Consider the following 23326-nt stretch of genomic DNA (forward strand, 5'->3'; position numbering starts at 1 on the left):
TATTTTTGAAAAGCTATGGTGTAATCAGCATGGTGCCTCCTCATGGAGCGTCTACCAATAGGGGGGTAAATATTATGAACATATGAAGCTGCTTTAACCCCACACCACTGCTGCATCTAGTTCAGCAGTGTTTTGTACCCACACTAGCAGCAACACTCCAGCATTTTGAGCAGGATTCTCTCCCAACATACCCCACAAAGACTTTTCCAAGACAGGCTTCAAAAAAAAAAGCTGTTACAGTTTATTCAGAACTATATTTTAATACATAACATCATTCTTTGGAAATAATGGCAATGAGCCCGAGGGGAGAGGGGAGGAAGTATATTGTGTTTACTAACCAGGTTCAACTTAATTACTTTAAAAGAAAGGCACTTCTGCCAAGTGATTCGGAGGGGGAAACCATTTGCCAGGGATAAAAGCCAAAATGAGGTAAAAACTGATGCTCCCTTGGAAAGGCAATGTGAGCAAAAGACACTGCGTTTCCTCAGGAAGGACCTTTCAAACCAGAGGCAGGGAACCTGCGGCCCTCCAGATATGGATAGACTACAACTCCCATCATCCCCAACCATTGGCGATGCTGGCTCAGGCTGATGGGAGTTGGAGTCCAACCCCACTCCCAGTTTAAATGAGACATTCAAAAAATACAGACATAAGACACCTCCGTTAGCAAACGTGTGAAGCCAGGGATAGACATCTTCCTCAAAGCTACTGAAAGAACCAGATTCCTGCAGTAGCAAAACTGAAGCTAAAGATCTCACCTGGAAATTAGTGCACCTACAAATAAAATCTTTTGGATCCCAAGATCCAATGCTGCTGAAATGCATGTTATAACAAGTTGACTCTTTGGGATCACTGGCAGTCTGTATCAGTTTCACCCTTGTGACATCCCAGCTAGAAAATTGAACTAAAAGCGCCTCTCAAATTCCTCATGCTATAGAAACCACCTGGGTTCTGCACAAATTTGGAGGAATAGCAGCAAAGAGGCACATACTCTCAAAAGAAAGGTGTGTTCAGAGCTTCCAAGTCTGCAGGTTGTTCAAGAGAGACTGTTACCATCAGATATACCCAGGGCTCTATCTGCCCCCCACCCCAAATCTGCCTACCCCCACCCCAACACACCTTGAGTTCTTATCCCACCAAGATCTGGTCAGGAACAGTAAACATCCAATCAGGAAAAACTAACAAAAAACTAACTTCTATGCCCTAAACATACAAAGTAATAAGAAATGTTTCAAAGACATACATAAAAGATCAGCTTAGTCATAAAAAAAATACGAGACTTCTTTGCTGGTTCGGGAGGAAAGATCTTTACAATGAAGGCCTCAAGTACGGGCACAAGGGAGAGGTATAATAAACCTTTTGACCTGTGCGCTTAAGTTGTGGGGCCACCCTTCCTCAAAGCTACAGAACACAACCAGCTACTGCCTTGCACTCTCGTTCTGGACCATTTGCCTTTCCTGGCGTTAAAACCTCGCTTCTAGTTTTAAAGAGATGCCCAGTAAATCAAATGTGGAATTTACAAAGGGAAGCCATTACACACTCCCCTCTTTTTAAAAAAAGCTTCGTTGCTTCCACATCCCCCTTCCCAATTCTGTTCAAGACACTATACAGGAATTTTGCATTGAGATCAGTATTTGCATTTCTTCTTCTTATGACCAGTCACCAGCCAACACCTTCCTGCATCCTCCGCCGCTCTGGCTCAGACACCGTTTGGTATCACATCAGCAGACAAAAAGGCCCAACTCAGATGGTATGGAAACATCCCATCTTCATCCCAAGCCTTTGATTCTTCTAGTCTAGCATCTGGCACCATCCTGTGGGCAAAAAGCAAAACAGAACGCTGTCAACTCCAGAAGCCCGTGAACTGGGAGACTTTCAGTGCTGGACACACTGAAATCCCCCATCACCAGTTCAACGTTTCTAATCTGCTAGAATTTAAAAATCTAAGCTACATCAAGTCTTCACAAATTATTTTGTTTTTATTCAGAAGCATGAAAGCCTGATGTACTCTGCTCATAAAAAAGAAAGACTGTGCCTTGGTTAGTATATTCAGTTATCAGCACACTGCCAATTCAGATGTTGTGCTTTGGCAATGCACAAAGAAGTTTTTTCATGGCAGAAGCCCTTGTCCCTTCTCCCCCTGCCAAAATAAAAATTTAAAAAATCCAAGGCATGTATAACCAAAATACCAAAGATTTCTAGATTCTTCAAAGGCCAGTTTGGGGAACTTTCAACTCCTTTGGAGCTGGCTGCACACTCACATTTTTCCATATGTTCTGACAGTCTGGAGTATACCTCATCCGGAGTTGGGTAGAATCCTGGGTTATCTAGTTCAAATGTCTCTACACATGCTTCATGGTCACGCCACCTGTTGATAATAATCTTGTCTCTCCGGCCACGCACCTTTCGCTTAGGAGAAGTTAGCAGAGCTGGTTAAGGGACTGTAGCCTAGCAAGTTGCCAGTTAGAATAATAGAACTGTAGAGTTGGAAGGGACCCTGGTCCAACCCCCTGCAGTGCAGGAATATGCAGCTGTCCCACATGGGGATCAAACCTGCAACCTTGCATTATCAGCACCAGGCTCCAACCAACTGGGCCACCCAGACTTCCAAACTAAGTGGCGCTCAATGGAATAGGCTGCTCATAGTACAAAAGAAAGCTGCTTCCAGAAGTCTGGAGCATGCTGCCCCTACCAAAGATGTACATCATTGCTACATCACAGGATCATCTGAAGATCTCACCTAATACAAGATTACCGGTAAGCCTTTAGTGCTTTACCAAACCTGTAGACAAGGGGTGCCAGTTGGGCGCTCCCCAAGATGTTGCTGAACTACATCTCTTGTCCCCAGACCATTGACCACACTGGCTGGGACTGATGGAGCGAGGACAGCCACAGATCTTCCAAACTCGCATGGCCAATCCCTGCAGAAAGCAGGATTCAAGTGATGGCCCACCAGTGGATAGGCCTGTGCTGTGCTCTGAAGTCTTGGTAATCATCACCAGATGTCCCTGTGCCATCAGGTGACTGATGGGTGGGTAAAGCTAAAAGGTAAAGGAGCCTTGGATAGTAAAGTCCAGTCAAAGGTGACTATGGAGTGTGATGTTCATCTCGCTTTCAGGCCAAAGGAGCTGGTGTTTGTCCACAGACAGGTTTCCAGGTCATGTGGCCAGAATGACTAACCCACTTCTGGCACAACAGGACATTGTGACAGAAACCAGAGTGCAGGGAAACGCAGTTTACCTTCCCGCCAGAGTGGTACCTATTTATCTACTTGCACTTTGACGTGCTTTCAAACTGCTAGGTTGGCAGGAGCTGGGACAGAACAACAGGAGCTCACCTGTTGCACAGATTCGAACCGCCGACCTTCCGATCAGCAAGCTCAAGAGGCTCAGTGGTTTAGACCACAGCACCACCCGCGTATCCGGTTGGTGGCACAGAGGAGAAAAAGATCTGGCCCTCTATCCAGATCAGGTTCTGCACCTCTGTCTTGCAGTTTGCTCAAGAACCTTATTTTCAGCACACTTTGCCTTCTACATGCCAGACTCAGAAGAAAACAATCAAAAACATTTTGCGATATAAAAAGTGATTCCTGACATGGGTGAGGGAGGAGGGGAACTCCATCAAGCTCCCACCTGACTTGGGGGGCATTTCAACTGCCAACAGGTCAGCTGCCTAAGGGGAAAACTGAATAGCAGGACCTGCCTTGACCCATTGGACATTGTCACCCTGGTTCTGATTGGGGCGCAGGGAGGGAGCTGCTCTTTAACTAGGGTAGTGTTTCGTAAACTCGGGACTCCAGCTGTTTTGAACTACAGTTCCCATCATCCCTGACCACTGGGGTCCTGCTACTTGGGGATGATGGGAGTTGTGGTCCAAAACCAGCTGGATGGAGACCCAAGTTTGGGAAATGCTGATCTAGGGCAAGACAAAGCCAGAACCCTTACAGGGGACAAGAGCAATGCAAAAAAGAATGATTGTATGGTTCATATGAGATTCTTACCAGCAGAGCCAGGATAGGAAGAGCAACTATTGCAAGGACACAGAGCACAATGATGGCTACCACATAGCCAGGAACACCTCGGTGTGTAATGGGAGGCTCCAGCCCATCACCTAAATAAATATTTAAAATGAAGAGAAGTCACAGAATCATCGAGTTGGATGGTTCCTAGAAGTTCATTTCTGCTAATTGCTAATTGCAGGGGGAGAAAGCAGATTATAATTCAGAAGTGCTTTATTGGTCCAGCTTCAGATGGGGTTATAGTTCCTCTGAAGGAGCAGGTTTGTAGCTTGGGGGTAACTCCTGGATCCTTTGCTCTCAACTTGAGGCTCAGGTGGCCTCAGGAGTGCCTTCCATCAGCTTCGGCTGGTGGCTCAGCTCTGCCCCTATCTGGACGAGGATAGCCTAACCACTATTGTCTATGCTCTGGTAACCTCAAGATTAGATTACCTTTAAGGCCCCTTTCTGAAACTTATACTGGCATACCTGCTACAGTAAAGGAGAATGGGTCCACTTGGAGATCTGAGGAGTCCAGATAATCCTTCGGGCCAACTGAAAGAGCGAGCGTCTGTAGAACGTCCTTGCTTGTTGGAGCTGGGTGCTGGAATATCACATCTCCATGACATATCAGGGATCCACCGCTGCAGCCAGGACAAAGAGATAGGCTTAAGGATAGGAACCTGTAGAACCGAGTTTTCAGCACTACCCTAGTGTAGAAACTTGGCTAAATTCCCAGTTGTGAAGAAAGGGCGGACCAGGCAAACTTACAGTTGTGGAGAAAGGGTAAAAAGAAAAGCCCACTAATATATTTGGCTTCACACAATAAGAGGCGCAGCTAGTGGGAGAGTCACCTTGATTTTAAAAGAGATAAGCTTAGCCTTTAAAAAACAAGTTCAGTTTACCTAGGTTAAAAAGGTTGTGTAGGTTTTGCAAATGAAAAAAAGACTCACCTGCGAGTTTCAGCTTTCAGTGCCTAGTCTGTATTAGAGCAAGTGAAAATCAAGACAGAATTACTTACGTGATGTCTCGGATTGCCACTTGCAGGAGGTTTTTGTACTTCCCCAGAATATGTGTTAGCTGGAATAATAATAATAATAATAATAATAATAATAATAATAATAATAATAATAATAATAATAATGGATGTTTACAGTTGGTCACTTGCTCTGCGAATCATTACTCAAAATCCTAGGAAATCATAAAGCTTAAATTCCTTCATTGGCTTCCTGCAAGCAGCAAGATCCTGCACAAACACCTTGCTTTGCCTTTTGTGGCCTTGCCAGCCTCATCTCTGCTTGAATATCCTCAATACGTCCCCACCCCATAGATGGCCAGTTGCATCCCTTTTCATCATCCAGTGGTTTCCTGCTCCTTCAAGCAATTCCATCTTACATCCCTTGCTGTTGTTAAAGCACCAGTTCAAGTGCTTTTACCTATCTGGAATGTGTCTTTAGAGGGCAGGATGGAATGGGGCTAGTGAGAGTTGAAGGGCCAGACAGAGAGGTCTGAAGGGCCACATCCAGCTTATGGGCTGGAGATCCCCTGTCCTTATATTAGAGACCCTACCAACCATTAATGTTTAGTATTAACATCTCATGCCTACCACATCAGATATAGCCTTAGCAATGTTCTGATGCTCTACAGAAGAACGATCCATCATTCTCTCATTGAATATCCTGTTGGTTACCAAGAAAGACACTGGAAAGACCTGGAGACTTAGGCGTGACCCTGTAAGCAGAAAGCATGGGGTTAGGAGCAGAGAATTAAGCTTCCCACCTACTGCCCATCATCATCCCTAAAAGCAAGCCAGAAAGAGAGTGGCTACTGACCATTGATGGAGAGAGACGTGAGGTCCACAGAGTAGTTTCTAAGCCCCATCAGTGCTTTTAGAGCCCAGTCAATGTCCACATGAGTACTGGTATCAATATAGACATCTCCATTTATATTGACACCACCTTGGCTATATCTGCAAGCAACAGAAGTTGTGTTACCCTGTGCACATAAGAGAGTATCCCTACCCCCAAGTGGTGCTACAATACACCCTAAGGAACCCAGCCAGATGGGTGGGGTATAAATAATAAAATTATTATTAAGCAGGCACCTGGCCAAACATGTTGAAAAACATTGACTGTTTTAACACTTGGGATTGGTTTTGATCAGGCACCCAATCATAGAGGTCTTTGAGGTCCCGCTCAAACAACAAGTTACTGGTGAAAAGCATTTTATTCCTAGTCAAGTCCAAAGGTTCCATCAATACATACCAAGACTACAACCAAGAGAAGGTTATCCAGCTTTGACCAGCCTAGGCATTTAGGTACTAGATAGCTCATACCTCCAGCTCAAAAAGTATACACCAGCACTTTCTAGGGTTCAGATTATAAAGTATGGAAGAGGAACCTGTGAAAGCATCCAAAATATTGCCAGACTAAAAGTCCCAACCATTGGCTATGCTGGCCTGGACTGATGGGAGTTGTAGTCCAACATTGAGGACCGCAGGTTCCCCTTTCCCCATTATAAAGCTTTGCTGAGATACAAGCTGTTTGCTTGAGCCAGTACAAATCTAGTATAGGAGATGCCATGACCACAGATTTACCTTCTTCAAGAGTGGATCCTTCCCAGATAGGACACAAAACAGAAGCTGACGCTTGTAAGTTGCCCAACAGCACCACTGCCCAGCCCCTAAAAGAGATTAACTCATGTACATACCCGACTTGATTAAGAGAGATATTCTGGACTGTGTACCGAGTTCCAAGCAACAGGAACACCTACAGACAAAAGTCAATGTTGTTCTTACTCAGAATTCATCAGCATGCAGATGTTAAACCTCAAAGCTGGAGCCATCACCGCCGGACAGAATCATAGAATTGTAGAGTTGGAAGGTTTGAATCCATGACCCTGAGATTAAGAGTCTCATGCTTAGCAGAGCTTAGGGTTTCCATGGAAAACAAGGGAAGATGAGGCCACAAGAACCCTGTGAGCAGAGCTTGGGGGAGATTCCTCTTCAATGCGCCACAACGTTGGTGATTCAGCTGGAAGGTAAGCCAGTTGGACTGGAAAGGATAAAGCGGGAGGAGCCTTGCTGAGGATGGAGCATCGCTCAGCCCAGCAGAGGATAACGGTGGGATGAGAGATACATTGAGTGTGGATCCCAGCCACTAAGTGAAGAGAGAATGGGGAGAAAGTGGGAATGTGTAAGGAAGCATAAAACGGAGGAGGAACAAGCAGAGATGCAGGGAGTAAACAGGGGCGGGAACAGGGCAAGTAAGAAGAGATGAGAGCAAGGTGCTGACTGAAGCAGAAATAAGGAGAAAGAGCAGACACGGGGTTCTGAAGGCACTTGGGACCCACAAAGAGGTAAGACAGGAATCTTCCCAAAGCCATTCAAGCCACGTCCTCCTCTGCTTCCCAACGAGGGCAAGACCTGACCACGGTATGTAAAAGCAGCACTGACTCCAGGTGAACTTGCCCATTCATCCATTTGAAGGCCTTCTCAGATGCTGCCACTTGTGGAGGTCAGGCAGGTGCCAGCCAGAGGGGGCCTCCTCTATGGTGGCATGCCATCATTCATTCATTCATTCATTCATTCATTCATTCATTCATTCATACCCTGCCCATGTGGCCGAGCTTCCCAGCCACCCTGGACGGCTTCCAATCGAATATTAAAAACAACACAGCATCAAACATTAAAAACTTCCCTAAACAGGGCTGCCTTCAGTTGTCTTTTAAAAGTAAAATAGTTGCTCATTGCCTTGACATCTGCTGGGAGGGTGTTCCACAGGGCAGGTGCCACTACTGAGAAGGCCCTCTGCCTGGTTCCCTGTAACCTCACTTCTCACAGCGAGGGAACTGCCGGAAGGCCCTCGGCGCTGGACCTCATTCTCCGAGCTGAATGATGGGGGTGGAGACGCTCCTTCAGGTATACAGGACCGAGGCCATTAAGGGCTTTAAAGGTCAGCTATGTACTTCCCTCTAGATCAGGAGCAGGTGCCCAAGAGATTATGTTTCGACCCCCAGCTCCCATTGGCCCCAGACAGCTTGTTTGATGGTCAGGGATGATGGAAGCTGTGATCCTCCTAACTTTTGGGACTGCAGGTTTCCCATCACTGCTTTAGACATGACTTCTGGGCTTCTTTAGCACCACAGATGCCAAGCAACCCAAAGCACTGCTTACAAAACTTCATTAGCTGCAATCTATTCCTTCCTTTTATTCTGCACCCTTTTTTCCTGCCTTTTGCTCCCATCTGGTATTTTTAGGTGGCTTGTAATTCACTAAAACCAGGGTCGAGAGCTATTGTGGGTAAGAGGGGGGTAGGTTTTTCTAAGTTGTCACCAGCATCAATAAGCTTAGGCAGGATATGTCAGCCACTCTTAAAAGATTAGGCTACACTGCTACAGCCACCAAACTACATCTGAGAATGAGAAAGGTAAAAAGAGAATTATTGCAACCAACTCACAAGGAGAACAGCATCTTCCAGACGTTAAGTCTCCCACACCTGAAGCAAAGGGCCTTTCACCCCCAAATTACCTTGCGTCTTAGCTTTTCCATATGTTCCAGGTTCATCATGCCATCAAGTTCATCATGCCATGCTGAAGATCCCAGCCCCAGAACTGTGAATGATACAGCCAGCTTCTCTGGTTCTAGGTTTTTCAAGCTGAACCCTAGTGGAGATACAGTTAACATTCAAGGAACATAGCAATTAATAATAATTGTTTTTATTTCTCATGTTTTTTATTTGTTTTATAATTATTAATGGGAAAAGGAACATGCTCGCTTTCTTCCTCCCTCCTCTAGCTTATCAACTGACTGCTATTACTGCTGTATAGACAGTTGATTTTTTAAAAAAATATACTTTTCAGGTTTATACATTTCACTAATTTTTATACATTTCACTAATTTTACAATCAGGTTGACATTTTAAAATTTGACTTCCTTCCCCCTCTTTCTGCGGCTCCTTAAATTTATTTGTAATATCTTCTGCATATCCAAATTAACCTAATTTACTCATTTATTCATCTTCTTTAAATATATAGTATAGACAGTTGATCTTGAGACAGCAAGTGTGTGTGTGTGTGTGTGTGTGTGTGTGTGTGTGTGTGTGTTTAGAGAGAAAACTGGAGTAGAGACCTGGGTTCAAACCCCCTACTCAGTCACAGAGCTGACCTTGGGCAGGCACTCTCCCAACAAAATCTACCCTGCAGGGTTGTTGTTGAAGCAGGACCCTAGATGATTATTATCCTTAGGTTTTTCATATAATCAGCTATTCATATCATCAGTTATCAGTTATCAATATATTCACATATGCTCACATATAACCAGAGTTTTACAGTGATTTTTATAATCCTTTTAAATCATAAAAGCTTTGCCTAGTCTAACAGCAAACTGCTTGAAACCGCAAGTTCAGAGATGGACCTTTCCCCCAGTGCTTTCTTGCACCCTAGAGAAAGGGGAAGCTATAAATCAGAAGACGCTGATACAACTCTCTCCCTCTAGTCCAGACTAAAATTGTACACGAAACAGGAAGGGCTGACCACAATACCCCTACATGAACAGATGCACGGGGGAGTTATCGGCGGGAGATCCCCTCCTAGCCGAAGTTTCAATTTCCTGTTCCATCAACTAGGGAAAAGTTCAGACTGTACAGACAAAGGAAAGCAGAATTTGGGAGTTGTACTCTGCGCGCGGTCAAGAGCATGGCAGAATGCGCACTCATTGGTTATTTTTCGCTGGCGTTCGTGATTGTCTCATGATCTGTGATGCTGCACTCAGGTATATAACTCCTGAACTTGAATTCTTTGGGGTCCCAGTCTTTTGGAAAGGATTCCAACTGGGTCCATTATTGCTCAGCAATAAACTTCACCTTTTTCTCCAAATTGCTGTGTCTGTCAATCATTTGTCTCCACATAAGTGGGTACCACTGCCTAAATTTTGCAACATTGTGAGTGTAAAAGAGAGACCATGCACACAACTAAAATACTTGCAAAGCAAGTATTTCAGTGCACAGGTAACATATCAAAGTGCTTGAGTGAGCAAATATGGTATACAGCTATCTTACAAGTAAACTGGCCTCATACTGTTAATATAAGGCTGAACATGCTGTAGTTGTTCCAATATTCAACAATTACTATTCCCCCCCACTAGTAAATTCATTTGCTACACATCCTTCAATTACTCATCTATATAATACACAGGTTCTGTCAACTATGCTACATCCGATATAGTTTTATTCCATTGTAAGACGTCAAATGCTTTATCAGATTTCCAGTTTCTTGCTATGACTAGTCTGGCTGCAGTGATCATAGCTGTTGCAACTTCCAGATCCTCCTTGTCTTTATGATGGCTTTCAGATATTCCAACAGAGCTCACCTTTTGACTGAAGAGATTTCAGATCCACCCTCCAGCCAAAGAAGGTGTCCATTTCCCGCCTCTCCACCTCTGTGACAATTGTACGGAGGATGTCCGAGGGTGTGGGAACAGGGGCTCCAGCCTGGAACACAGCCACAGCCTCAGCGATCACAGAGCCATTCCTGTGGAGAAGCCAGAACAACCACGATGTATTTGGCCACCTCTAGTAGACCTCCTATCATAACACCATTGCAAGGAGGAAAGAATCCACCAGCCTCTGGAGTGCCATCAAATTGATCAATATGATCCCCTGTTCCTAGAAAAGCAAGTTGGGATGACGTGCTATGACTAACCATTTTAAACTCTACTTGGAGAGCAAAGGTTTGGCTTCCATGCATTCTCAAAATGCCAGGAGGAAATGGGCCCTGGAGTGTTCCCATTAAAATACTCATTTAAACATCCTTAAAATATCAGTGACTTCCTTTCTTCTCTTTCCATGGTTCATTTTAAATATCATAAATCCCTGCATATTTTAGAAAAACTAAATCATTCAGTATTCCATTATTGCATCCATCAAAACTTGTTTACACTGTTGAATTTATCTTAATGCTGCCAACGTTTTAAAGTGTACACAATTTTTTCCCATATATTTCTCTAAACGTATGTTCTTGTTCTCTTATTCTATATGTTAAGTCTGCAAGTTGCGCATATTCTGTCAGCTTAAGTTGCCATTCTCTTTAAGTGGGACCTCACTTATTTTCCATTTTTGGACTAACAAAACACAGGTCGCAGTAGTGGCATACATAAATAACCTTTTCTGACACCTGGGAATTTCAGTCTGGGTTATTCCCAACAGAAAGGACTCTGTCTTGGCAGTAATTCACAGGCGGACTGGTGGTGAAGACCCACCTGCTCTATACACTCAAAGCAATAATGTATTACTTAATACAGTTGTGATTTCCCCCTCCCCTAAAGAATTCTGGGAACTGTCGTTTGTTATGGGCGTTGAGAGTGGTTAGCAGATCCCTCATCCCCTCGCCATGTTGCAGTTCCTAGAGTGGCGTATCAATCAAGCCCTCTTCCCAGGAACCTCTTGGAATTGTAGCTCAGTGAGGGGAAGAGGGTCTCTGAACATCTCACAGCACCCTTAACAAATGGATTCCCAGGATTCTTTGTGGGAAGCTGTGAGTGTTTAAAGTGGTAGGCTACAGCTTGAAATGTATAGCAGAGACCTGCTGAAGAGTGTAGGTCAAGTTGCACCAACAAACATAGATGAGGAATGAATGAGTTCTCTCAGCTTGAAGTGCACCTCAAAAAAAGGCCTTTTTCTACATTGAAGGTGAATCCTAAGTTCACAGCTAAGCAATATGTGATAATGCTCAAGAAATGAAAGCCAGGTACTTTCTGAACAGGCCAACCTTTTTCTCTCTGGAAACACAACAGTGCGATCGATAAAGAGTAACTTACAGGAAACGGAGAATGTTTGCTTGGAGAAAGGTCTCATAGGTAGATAGCATCTTGTTTAACTGAAAGCAGAACACAAAGATGCTTATTTGTGCAGGGACTGTTTGCCCAGAAGAACATTTAGAATGCAGAGTTCCCACAGAACAAACATGCAGATGGCGATGCCATGGGATGTAGCTCAATGTTTGCTCTTCCTGGACAGCAAGAGACAAATTGGACCAGACACATAACGATGCTGTTTTCGCCTTAACAACAGGGGTGGAGAACCTTTTTCAGTCCAAGGGGGACATTCCCTCCTAGGCAATTTTCCAGGGGCCATTTGCCAGTTTCAGAAGAGCCAGAGCACAAAGAGAGAAGAGCAATAAGTGTAGATCTTATAGTTGTACAGTAGGCTTTCTGGCCCTCTTTAAAAAAATTAATTGCCAAGAGCATAAAACTGAGTGGGCGCAAGTTAAATGCACATAAGTTGCAGATCTGCTGTACAATTGTGCAAGTAATTGACTCAAGAGGGATAAAAAGAATAGTACGGATTCCTAGAGTTGGCCTCACCCATGGGTAGAGGGCCCACCACCAACAATCCTGTAGGACAAAGTGGTGGAAGGGTAGATTACCACAGTGATAATGTCAAAAATGCACCAAAATCTGATCCAAAGTCAGTTAAATAGGTGTGGTGGTGTTTTTTAAAAAAAACCATTGTCTAGAATACTTACAGTCAACTTTACTTCTTTCTCCAGCTTCTTGTAGCTTTGAGAGGACTTGTTCTGCAAGGATTCTTCATAATCAATTCCAATGAGACGGAACTGCAGAGGCAGATTATGCACAGCCAGAACAGGTGGCGTAGATGTTCTCCAGGTCAAACTCTCCTTCCTGGTGAACTGGCTCAGTGCTGGAGCCTCGAACTTTGACACTGGCTGCTTTGGAGTGTTGCCGTCTTGGTTTCCAAACACCATTTGTGTAGTTGTGCTTATCAGATGCTCAGGGCTGGTCTTCTTGGTGCCAAGAACTGCACTGGCCCCATTCTTCATGGCATCTGTTGACCCCAGTAGAGTAACTAAAAGCTTTCTAGTCGTGAGTGCTTGGGTAGTAGTGGGAATCTGAGTTGATGCACCTTGAGACGGAGTGAAAGATGCTGGGATGGTGCTCACTGTACAAGGGGCATTCCTGCAAGCTGCTCTTGACAACTCACCAGGAAGAATTCTTGGGCTAGTCGGCAGATCTGTTGTAACAGATGACACAGGGACAGCCTGGGTAGATGTGGTCTCTGGGAGAGACAGATATGCAGGGCCTTGAGAGGCAGTGGAACTTTCATACCCTGAGCTGCCAATGTGCAAAGCCATTGTGCTAACTACTTGTGGGACAGCTGCAGTAAAGGCATCTGTGATCTTGTATCCTAGTATGGTCCCCAGTGTAGTTGCTACAGCAGAGACATTGAAGTCAACCTCAGAGGCCCCTGTAGGCAAAAGTGTGGTTGTATCTGTAGTGTTAGCTGCTGTTTGAGAAGAAGTGATGGCTTTCAAATCATGTGTCCATGCTTCTGCACTGGACGCAACGGGCAGCATTGTGTTGGTAGGTGTCCCCTGCTCTTTCCATCTGCTCATTGGGCCCTCAGTAGCCTCATCATTTATCTTCAAAATTGACTCAGGAATGCTGCTCCTAGAGGAGCCCATTGAGATAAAGCTTGTAGATACAGACCCACGGGTTGGAATGACCAAAAATCTTCCTGATTCTGTTATGTTTCCATGTGAAGCTGTGGCATGAGATGACATTGGAATGGCAAGCTTCCATCCCTGGGAAGTCATACTGAGAAATTCTGCTGCAGACCTGGTTGTAGCATCTCCTGTAGAGAGATCAACATGTACCGTACCATCAGAAACATCTCTATTTGGCAGGGTAGCCTCTGCTGTTTCTAGGTATGGGCTAGAGAGGCGCATAGGGTCACTTCTTGCTGTAAATGTGTGCACAGTGGAATCATTAGCCATCTTTGTGGTCGAGGACATTGTTAGAGTCTCTCGCTCAGAAGGCTCCTTGGACTTCAGCACAACCCTCGACGTGGCAAGAGAGGTAGAATTTGGAGAAGCGGTTGGCATCGATCCACTCCTCCTCCTGGGCAAAGCATGGTGCTCATCTGTCAGCTGAACTGGGGACTCTGCAGAAGTTAAGCTAAAGACCAAGTCTTCAGCTGGAGTACCTCCTGAAGCCATCAGTGGGACCTCAGAGGAGAACATAGGCATCAGTTGAGCAGCAGCAGTTATTTTATGGGGCTCCCTGTAACTAGCAGTGTTGGTTACACCTTCCAGTGGACCAACATTATATCCTGTTTCAGCATCCCCAGCATGCAATGTGCCAAGTGAAGAACTTGAAGCTTGCCAGGGTGGGGAACTAATGCCAAAGTTGGTCATGCCACTTTTGCTGTTTGAGATGGTGCCATGTGTAGAGGCCTCATTGAAACCAATAAGCTCCTGTGGTACAGGAGAGGGGTCTTCCTTAAATTCCAGCCTAGCTTCTTCACCTGCAGAAGTGCTTATCACTCCAACAGTGGCTAAAGAGTCCTCTTCAGTAGTACTAGGAGATGGCGGCAGAGATGTGACCTGCTCTTTCATCCGAGAACTCTGGGATCCAACAGACAGGCCAGTTGCTGCATGAGTGCCAAGGCCGAGTGACATAGCGGCAAGAGAAAGGCTGAACGCTGCCTCCCCATCTGCTGATGAATGAGGAATATGTGTAGTAGTCTCCAAAGCCACCTTGCTAACAGTGCCATGAGCCACATCAGCAGAAGACTCTGCTGTCAAACTATGAGAAATGGGTAAAGTAGGATTTCTAGCTTTGGACCACAGGGACCTGTTCATGGTGGACTCTGTCATGGTTGGCTGGCTTGAAGAGCTAGTCAGAGCAGCTGTAGAAGGTAAGCTATGGCTGGGCGGGATTGTGCCCTTACCCTCCCAATAAGGGAAGACAGAATTCAGAGGTACCTCAGTGTAGTTCTCTGGATTGACATGGGCTCCATCAGTGGCAGCCGACAGTGAAGACACAAAAGGAGACTCTGTAGTCATGGGGATAGGTCTATGTGGAGAAAAGCCAGTGCTTAGGAGTTCAAGCTGCTGCGGAGTGGGAAACCCTCTGGACTTTCTAGAGCCTGTGAAGCCTGCCAAAGTTGTAAAAGCGGGGAAAGTAACAGCTGGCAAAGCTTCATTTGAATGACTAAGTGAGGGCCAGAGGGAAGACTGGGACAAAGTTACAGGAACAGCTGCGGGGGCCCCTCTACTCACTGATTCAGTGGTATCAAGTTTCTGGTCATTGGACACAACATTCGGCTCAGAGTCAGCCTTATGTGAACTTGCACCAGAAGACTGTGAAGAAGAATCAGGCAAGGTATTGGCAGGAGTGTGCAGCGTGGAAGCCAGAGAACTATGGGATGCATGCCCACTACTTGGGTGGAGAAATTTCATCCTTATATTAGTGGTTCCAGGAGAAGTTGTTCCAACAGAAGAGGTCATCGAATCTTGATGAGTGGTATGCAGTGTCTCATAACCTACAGATGTTAGGTAGGACCCTTCTTTCTTCCTGTACTGCTCGCTGAGGAAGTCACTATGTGTAGAAGTAGCTGTGCCAGCATACTCAGACATTGTCCTACTTATACTGGTTTTGTAGACCATTTCAGTTGAAGACAACAACGTTTCATGTAGGCCCTGCACATCCCTGGTGATGTGCTCCAGAGCAATTGGGTTTCTTGAAGTTAAGACCACAGTGTCAGCAGCAGTTGGCTGATCAGTAGCAGCAGCAGTATTTTGGAAAGCAGGTGCAGACTGGTGTGTTATATTTGGATCCAACGGCAAGGAGCTGCTCGTGTCTGGAAGAGGCAATATTGGGGACAATGTAGGAGTTACCCTTATGGTGTAAGCAGTCTCCATTTTTTCAGTTCCTACTGCTTGTGATATGAGAGACAGAGGTGCCGTGGTAATTTCTAGCTGCTCAATCCCTTTAGAAGCAAGCTTAGGAGAAATGCTTGTAGAATCAGGCACGAGTGAAGTTGCAAGGTCCAGAACATTAGAACTGTTCTCGTCCATCTTCAAGACAGTGGAGTCAACACTCAGAGGTCCTTGCTCACTAAAGTTTAACTCCATATTTCCAGAGACATTACTTGAATCCCACTGGGTATTTGCAACAAAGGACCAGTCAACAGTGCCAGCCGTGCTGGCTGATAAGTTTGCAGTATACAGATCTCTCCCTGTAGCAGGAAAACGTGGTCGGCCACTGTCAGACCAATTTTGCAAGTCTTGCCTAGTCAACTGCTGCCCATCAGTAACGTTCTGGAAAGGCAAGGAATCTGAAGACCCTGGTTTTGTGCCAGGTGGAGTCTGGTAAGTCGCAGCTAAATAGCTTTCGTTATAAGCAGCAGTGCTGGCAAAAAGAAGAGGAATGATGGACAAGACAGTTTGCCATGTCTGTCTTTGGGCAGTTGTTGCCAAACCCAAATTAAAGCATGAGGATGTTCTCCTGGCTTTACTTGAGCTTCCGGAAGGGGCCAGTTTGCCACCAGGTGGTCCTGTTGTTTGACTTATCATAAAAAAACCCATCATGGTTGCTTGGTTGTGAACTGGAAGGAAGAAATGATTTATTTAAACAGAAATAAAAGTATGAGAACAGTAGTTCTCCTAAATTATAAATCCTATAAGCTAATAAGGATCCACATTATGTAGCCAGAACAGCACCACCCATGCAAGGGATTCTGCAGATGGGTGCCATCACTGAGAAGTCTCTCTGTTGACCATGCACCTTACTTTGGATGGGAGCAACACCTGTGCTCCATGGAAAAAAAAGGCTCATTAAAATGGATTTTAAAAGCATATTCCCCATCATTTTAGAATATGGGGTAAATTGTGTGAATGGGCCAAGGGATCAGGACACCAGTCCTGCCCACTCATAAAAGCCAGTTTGGAGCAGTGGTTAGAGTAGGGTTTCCCAAACTTTTAGTTCAAAAACAGCTGGAAACTCAACTCCAATCATCCCTAGCCACCAAGACCAGTGGTCAGGGATGATGGAAATTGTAGTCCAAAAAGAGCTAAGAGATCCAAGTTTTGGAAATCCTGGGTTACAGCACTGGATTAGAACCTAGGAGACAACGGTTCAAACCTCCACTCAATCATGAAGCTCACTAGGTGACCTCAAACCAGTCACTGTCTCCCAGTCCAACTTACCTCTCAGGGGTTGTGATGCTAAAATGGGGAGTGGAGGGAGATCCACATATATGCCACCTTGGGCTCCTTGGAAGAAAGGCAGGATAGGTTAAAAAATACTAGTCTGAACAGAAGAGAGGACTTCCCTCTTCTAGAAGCCCATTTGATTTCTATGCCAAGCATAGAGGATGGATGCAATGCTCCATCCATGCTGTGCCGGCCTGCTCACTTGCCTACATGCAATTCCTGGTCATCCATTGCTACTAAGCACGTACTTAAGTGCAAGGTTGGAATAAGCCAGCTCCCTCTGGCCCTCCAGATTTTGCTGGACTCCCACCAATCCCAGCCAGCATGGCCAGCAATCAGGGAAGATGGGAGCTGCAACCCAACAACATCTGGAGAGCCACAAGTTCCCCACCCCTGACCAAATGGGACCCGCCTAGTTTCCCCCAATCTAAATTGCACACCCACAAACATGAAGTGACAGCCAAGGCCATAGCACACTTGGGGAACGGGTGGTAGAGCATCTACTTTGCATGAAGAAGGTTCATTCCCCAGCATTGCAGGTAGGGCTAGGAGAGACCCCCATCTGAAATCCCAGAGAGCTGCTGTCAGATGGTATAGATCATGCTAAGTGAGATGGATGGATGATCTGACTCTGTGCAGGACACCCAGCTCCCCTTTAAGCAGCTTTCCCCCCAACCCTAGTGCCCCCCAGATGTTTTGGATGACAGCTGCCATTGGTTGTCATCCAAACGATCTTGAGGGCACTAGGGTTGGCAGGGGAAAGCTGCCTCTGAGCTTATGCTCTGCTGCTCACACCAAGACCCAGAGGCAAAGGACCTCTTCAAAGCAACTGAGGTGTACTTAGGGGAAGGGGCTGCCCGAGGGGACTGGAAACAATGCAGGCCAACGGATTGGGTCCTGAGCTCCCCCACTGCTTAAGATACAACTAGGCTTCAAGGAACAGTTCTTCCTCATCACAAGATATTACAACTACCTCCTCAAGTTCTTCTAGACCCCCGTTTCCCAAACTTGGGTCTCCAGCTGTCTGGGGACTACAATTCCCATCATCCCTGACCACTGGTCCTGCTAGCTAGGGATGATGGGAGTTGTAGTCCAAAAACAGCTGAAGACCCAAGTTTGGGAAACACCGTTTTAGACTTGCATTCTGAGGGTTTGCCCACATGCAACCATGAGCAAGCCATTCAAGTTGTAGGGTGGGCCCTCAGCTACTATTTATACTAAACCAGGGGTCGACAAACTGTGGTCGCCGGGCAGGATCAGGCCCACCTGGGTCCTAAATCCGGCCCGCACAGCAAAGTTAGAACCCATCGCGAAGCTGAGACTCCCAGCGACGGCGATGGGAGGAAGAGGCTGAGTGGCGGTGGCTCTGCCAATCAAACGCAACGCCTGGTTTACCTCAGCGGCATTTGATTGGCAGAGACATCCCTCTGCTGAGCTGAGGTAAACCAGGCATGGCGTTTGACTGGCAGAGCCACTGCCACTCAGCCTCTTCCTCCCATCGCCGTCGCCACCCTGGTACTTCTGTGGGCCAGAAAGCGGAGCAGACAAGCTCACTTTGTCTACCCGCTTCATGAGAGGAAGCAGCAGCAGCGATGGTGGTGGCAGCAGCCCCTGGGAAGGTAAGCACCGCACTTTCTTCCTCTAGGCGGGGAGGAAGCCCGTTTCGTGCCACTGCCACCAGCCCTTCGGCGAATGAGGCTGGCAGGAAACCGAGAAGGGGGCCGGGGCAGGGGTGGGGAGGAGGACCACTTGCCCCTCTCACAGTGTGCATAGGAATTCGGAGAGAGAGAGAGAGAGAGAGAGAGAGAGAGAGAGAGAGAGAGAGAGTGGTACCTCAGGTTACATACGCTTCAGGTTACATACACTTCAGGTTACAGACTCCGCTAACCCAGAAATAGTGCTTCAGGTTAAGAACTTTGCTTCAGGATGAGAACAGAAATTGTGCTCTGGTGGTGCGGCAGCAGCAGCAGGAAGCCCCATTAGCTAAAGTGGTGCTTCAGGTTAAGAACAGTTTCAGGTTAAGAATGGGCCTCCGGAATGAATTAAGTACTTAACCCGAGGTACCACGATAGATAGATGGTAGGTAGGTAGGTAGGTAGGTAGGTAGGTAGGTAGGTAGGTATTCTAGCCCTCCATAAGGTCTGAGGGACAGTGGACCGGCCCCCTGCGGAAAAGGTTTGCTGACCCCTGCTCTAAACATCCCTCAATGAGAGGGATTAACTCTCTGCAAGACCATAGTTCCCCATCAGACTACCTCCATTCTACATGCGCTAATGGCATTGGCACCAAATCATGCTTTATTAATCACACTATTTGAAGATGAGGCAAATGGATGCCAGCCATTTCTAGTTAGCTACCTAATGAAAAGCTGACATGATGCACTGTTTAAAACACCTAACCTTATTAAAACATGGTGGCTTTCCCCACTGGAGGTGATATCTCCCTTAAAAGAGAGAGAGAACTGACTGGGCAACTGATAAAGAATTATTAATGGAAGTAGAACATGAATTAACATTAAAGAGGTTTGAAGATATAAGAGGACTATTAACTTATCGGTTACAATACCATCAGCTTAATGATATCTTTAAGATGGACAAAAAGAAAGGCTTTTCTAATGAAACCTCTAAATTTGAAAAAGAGCGGTTAGAGAATAGGACTAAATTGCTTTCTAAAATGTATAAATTAGTATTAGAATGGCATGCGAAAGTCGAACAGGTCAAATCAGTTATGATACACTGGGCAAGGGACTTTGGACATAATATACAACTTGCAGCATGGGAGAAGTTATGGAACTGGAATTTAAAGCTTACAGTACAGTGGTACCTCGGGTTACATACACTTCAGGTTACATACGCTTCAGGTTACAGACTCTGCTAACCCAGAAATAGTGCTTCAGGTTAAGAACTTTGCTTCAGGATGAGAACAGAAATCATGCTCTGGTGGTGCGGCGGCAGCAGGAGACCCCATTAGCTAAAGTGATGCTTCAGGTTAAGAACAGTTTCAGGTTAAGAACAGACCTCCGGAACGAATTAAGTACTTAACCCGAGGTATCACTGTATGTTATACTCTGAAAGAAAATTATATAAGAATGATGTATCGCTCATATTTAACCCCTAGCAAATTAGCTAAAATGTATAAAGCAAGGTCAAATACATGCTGGGAATGTAAGAAGAAGAAAAAGGCACCTTTTACCACAAGTGGTGGACTTGTAAGGTAGTAAAAGAATTTTGGGAGATGATAATGATGAACTGGAAAAAAATGTTTAAAATAACTTTTTCTTTAAAAAAAAAAACCTGAAGCTTTTCTTCTAAGAATTCTAGGTGCCAAAATACCAAGGAACCAGAAGAGACTATTTATGTATGTGTCCACAGCTGCCCAGGCTAAACAGAGCCTACCAGAGAAGAATGGGAGATTAAATTGATGGACTATGCCAAATGACTGGAAGAATTAGGAATCAGAAAGACCAAAATTTTAATAAGGAATGGGGAAAATACATAATTTATCTTAAAAATCATAGTAAACAATTGAAATTATCAGTAGTATTGGAATGATACTTAGAGTTGAACGCTGTGCTATGGTTATAATACAGATTTAATAGAATTGGATTAATAGAGAAAATGGGGGGGGTTAACATAAGAATCCACAAAAGGGAAGCGGGAAGTCCATAGGAATTTATTGAATTCTCTTTTTGTTTTGGTGGTTTGACTATTGTAAATGTCAAATTTTGGAAAATTAAATTTTGGTTTTTTTTAATGAATCAGAATTCCCTGGCTCAAATCTGCTGCCCACCAGGAGCTCTTTGAAGAAAGCTGCTCTCAGCCTGAGATCCCTCCATCTACAATATGGAGTCAGGAGAAGGATAATCATTAAAGTTGTTGGCAGGATGGCAGCCAGAACAAAGCTTGTGTGGCACTTTCAGAAACTGGAATAAGTGCAATACAAATACTAAAGAACTATTCAATGTGGCTCTGCCATTGCTGCCTTGGAAGAACCTTGCAGACTGACAAAATTTGGGTGGGGGGGCAGAGAGAAGACTCCCTACACCTAGGAAGGCAAAAGGCTAGATTAGGGCTCACCCCTGGCAGAATTTATTTAGGGCATACAGGCAGGGCTGGATGAAGACCTTTAGAGGCCCTTAATCAGGAATAGGCAAACTCAGCCCTACAGATGTTTTGAGACTACAACTCCCATCATCCCTAGCTAACAGGACTAGTGGTAAATCTGGCAATGGGAAATTTCTGGAGTGCCCCCCTTCCCTTGATGCCCTAACCATGTGTTTATTTCACTTACTCGTTAATCCAGCCCTGCATACAAGCACACCAAATCATGCAAATACAGACTTAAGCTGGTACAGTCCATGCACCAGTTTACGGGATAGTACAAAGTTTGTGCAAATATCAGGCTCAAGAACCAAAGAGGACCTGGTCCCCCATTTTGCTTATGTGAGGAATTGCCTTCACACTCGCGTGTGTGTGTGTGTGTGTGTGTGTGTGTGTGTGTTGCCCTCATTCAAATTCCCCATCAATTCTGGCTAGCTGGCTTCCTTCTCTGTTTCACACAAAGGCTGCAGGCAGCCTTAAAGCTCCTTGTGGCAGGCCAGCCACAACCCTTGCCCTCTAGATGTTACCAGATCCTGCCATCAGCAAGAACAATGGTCAAGGATGCCGGGAGCCCAACATATCTCAGGCCCAGGGGTGGCCAACATGGTGCCCTCCTGCAAACCCCATCATCCCCGACCACTAATCCTGGCAACAGAAGCTGATGGCAGTTGTAGTCCAATTGCATTTAGATATCGCCTCCAAGTTAGAACATTGTGGCTCACAAACCAACCTATAGCAAACAAATGTTGGATAGAAGGAAGAAGGTGAAGAGATGGGGAGCGGGAGACCCATTAAGGCTTTCGAAGCTTGGCATTCATTATCCCTAGGAATTGTTGTAGAAACAACTGAGGTTGGCTTTTGCTGCCCAACTCCCCAAGGGACTCGGAGTCCCCTAAGTCTGTGATGGGTTAAAGAATAGATGGAGGCAGGAACCAGCAGAAAGAAAACCAGGAAGATCTTTATTTTCCTGTTGCAACAGAGTTCCACCCCCCCTTTTTTTTCCGACAGGAGAGAAAAGAACAAAGGCCTGCCCTGCAAAAGCCAACCCCAAATTTTTCTACAACAATTGCAAGGCAAGTGCAGAGCCCTAACCTTTAATGGAGGAGGAATTGGAGCCAGGTATGTTTTGGTGTGCTCCAGTCTTCTCTTCATGGATCACTGCCTTGCCGTGGCAAAGGGGCTTGAATAACTCAGAGAAGCTATGAGCTATGCCCTGCAGGGCCACCCAAGATGGACAGGTCATAGTGGAGAGTTTTGACCAAACATTATCCACCTGGAGCAGGAACCAGCAAGCCACTCCAGTATCCCTGCCAAGAAAACTCCATGGACAAAGTATGGTGCTGGAGGAGACTCTTGAGAGTCCCATGGACTGCAAAAAGATCAAACCTATCCATTCTGAAGGAAATCAGCCCTGAGTGCTCACTGAAGGACAGATCCTGAAGCTGAGGCTCCAAGACTTTGGCCACCTCGTGAGAAGAGAAGACTCCCTGGAAAAGACCCTGGTGTTGGGACAAGGCACAAGGAGAAGGGGACGACAGAGGACGAGATGGTTGAGCAGTGTTCTCAAAGCATGAGTTTGACCAAACTGCGGGAGGCAGTGGAAGACAGGAGTGCCTGGCCTGCTCTGGTCCATGGGGTCACAAAGAGTCGGACACAAGTAAACGACTAAACAACAAGTCTTCCAAAAAAGCTCAAGACAGCATGTCCAGATGGTGCTCGTCCTCCTTCCTCAGTTCCCAACAGCCCAGTGAGGTAGGTTAGGCTGAGAAGCAAATTTCCAACGCCTTTTCCCAGCTGAGTGGGGGATTTGAACCTTGCACTCCTTACCTCGCGATTTGTAGAAGCTGCATCTCTCTGGCCCATCTCTCTGGGCAGCCCTACAGGCGTGGCAAGGAGTTTGCATTTGCCAGCTTGTTCACTGACTTAGAATATTCCTCTACCACCACCACCACCACCACCACCCCCCCCCCCCGTTAAAAAGATACGGGCAATTCAGCCCAGTTCAATACTGCTCCAACGACAGCACAGCATTAAACTGCAGACCATCATCGTCCTTCATTTATTATAATTATTAGAAGGGGGAGCAGATTGGGAAGAGAGAGTTCTTGAAACAGGGCTAGAGCAAATCAGGTCGCCTGCTCGCTCCCCTGGACCCATTTTACAGAAAACACCGCCGCCGTTTTCTTACCTGCAAGGAACTAATCTAAGCACAGAAACGAAG

The 23326-nt window shown here is 45.7% G+C and overlaps 1 protein-coding gene across 2 annotated transcripts; it reads right to left on the bottom strand.

Moving 5' to 3' along the window:
* Positions 1–1132: 1132 nt before the first annotated feature.
* LOC308572791 (uncharacterized protein) lies at positions 1133–23326 on the bottom strand. 2 transcript variants are annotated; one of them, XM_081169174.1, is made up of 13 exons: positions 23294–23326; positions 12515–16398; positions 11808–11866; positions 10362–10522; positions 8523–8656; positions 6704–6762; positions 5827–5963; positions 5601–5725; positions 5016–5074; positions 4484–4638; positions 4001–4110; positions 2262–2409; positions 1133–1814 (listed from the first exon to the last, which is right to left on the bottom strand). In XM_081169174.1, coding segments are annotated over exons 2-13 (5016 nt in total). In that variant the 5' UTR covers positions 16382–16398; positions 23294–23326; the 3' UTR covers positions 1133–1812. The 2 variants fall into 2 exon arrangements, with proteins under 2 accessions (XP_081025300.1, XP_081025299.1); XM_081169173.1 differs by having other exon boundaries at positions 1133–2409.

The sequence above is a fragment of the Podarcis bocagei genome (assembly GCF_964188305.1).
Source record: "Podarcis bocagei genome assembly, chromosome: 14".
Classification (NCBI taxonomy): domain Eukaryota; kingdom Metazoa; phylum Chordata; class Lepidosauria; order Squamata; family Lacertidae; genus Podarcis; species Podarcis bocagei.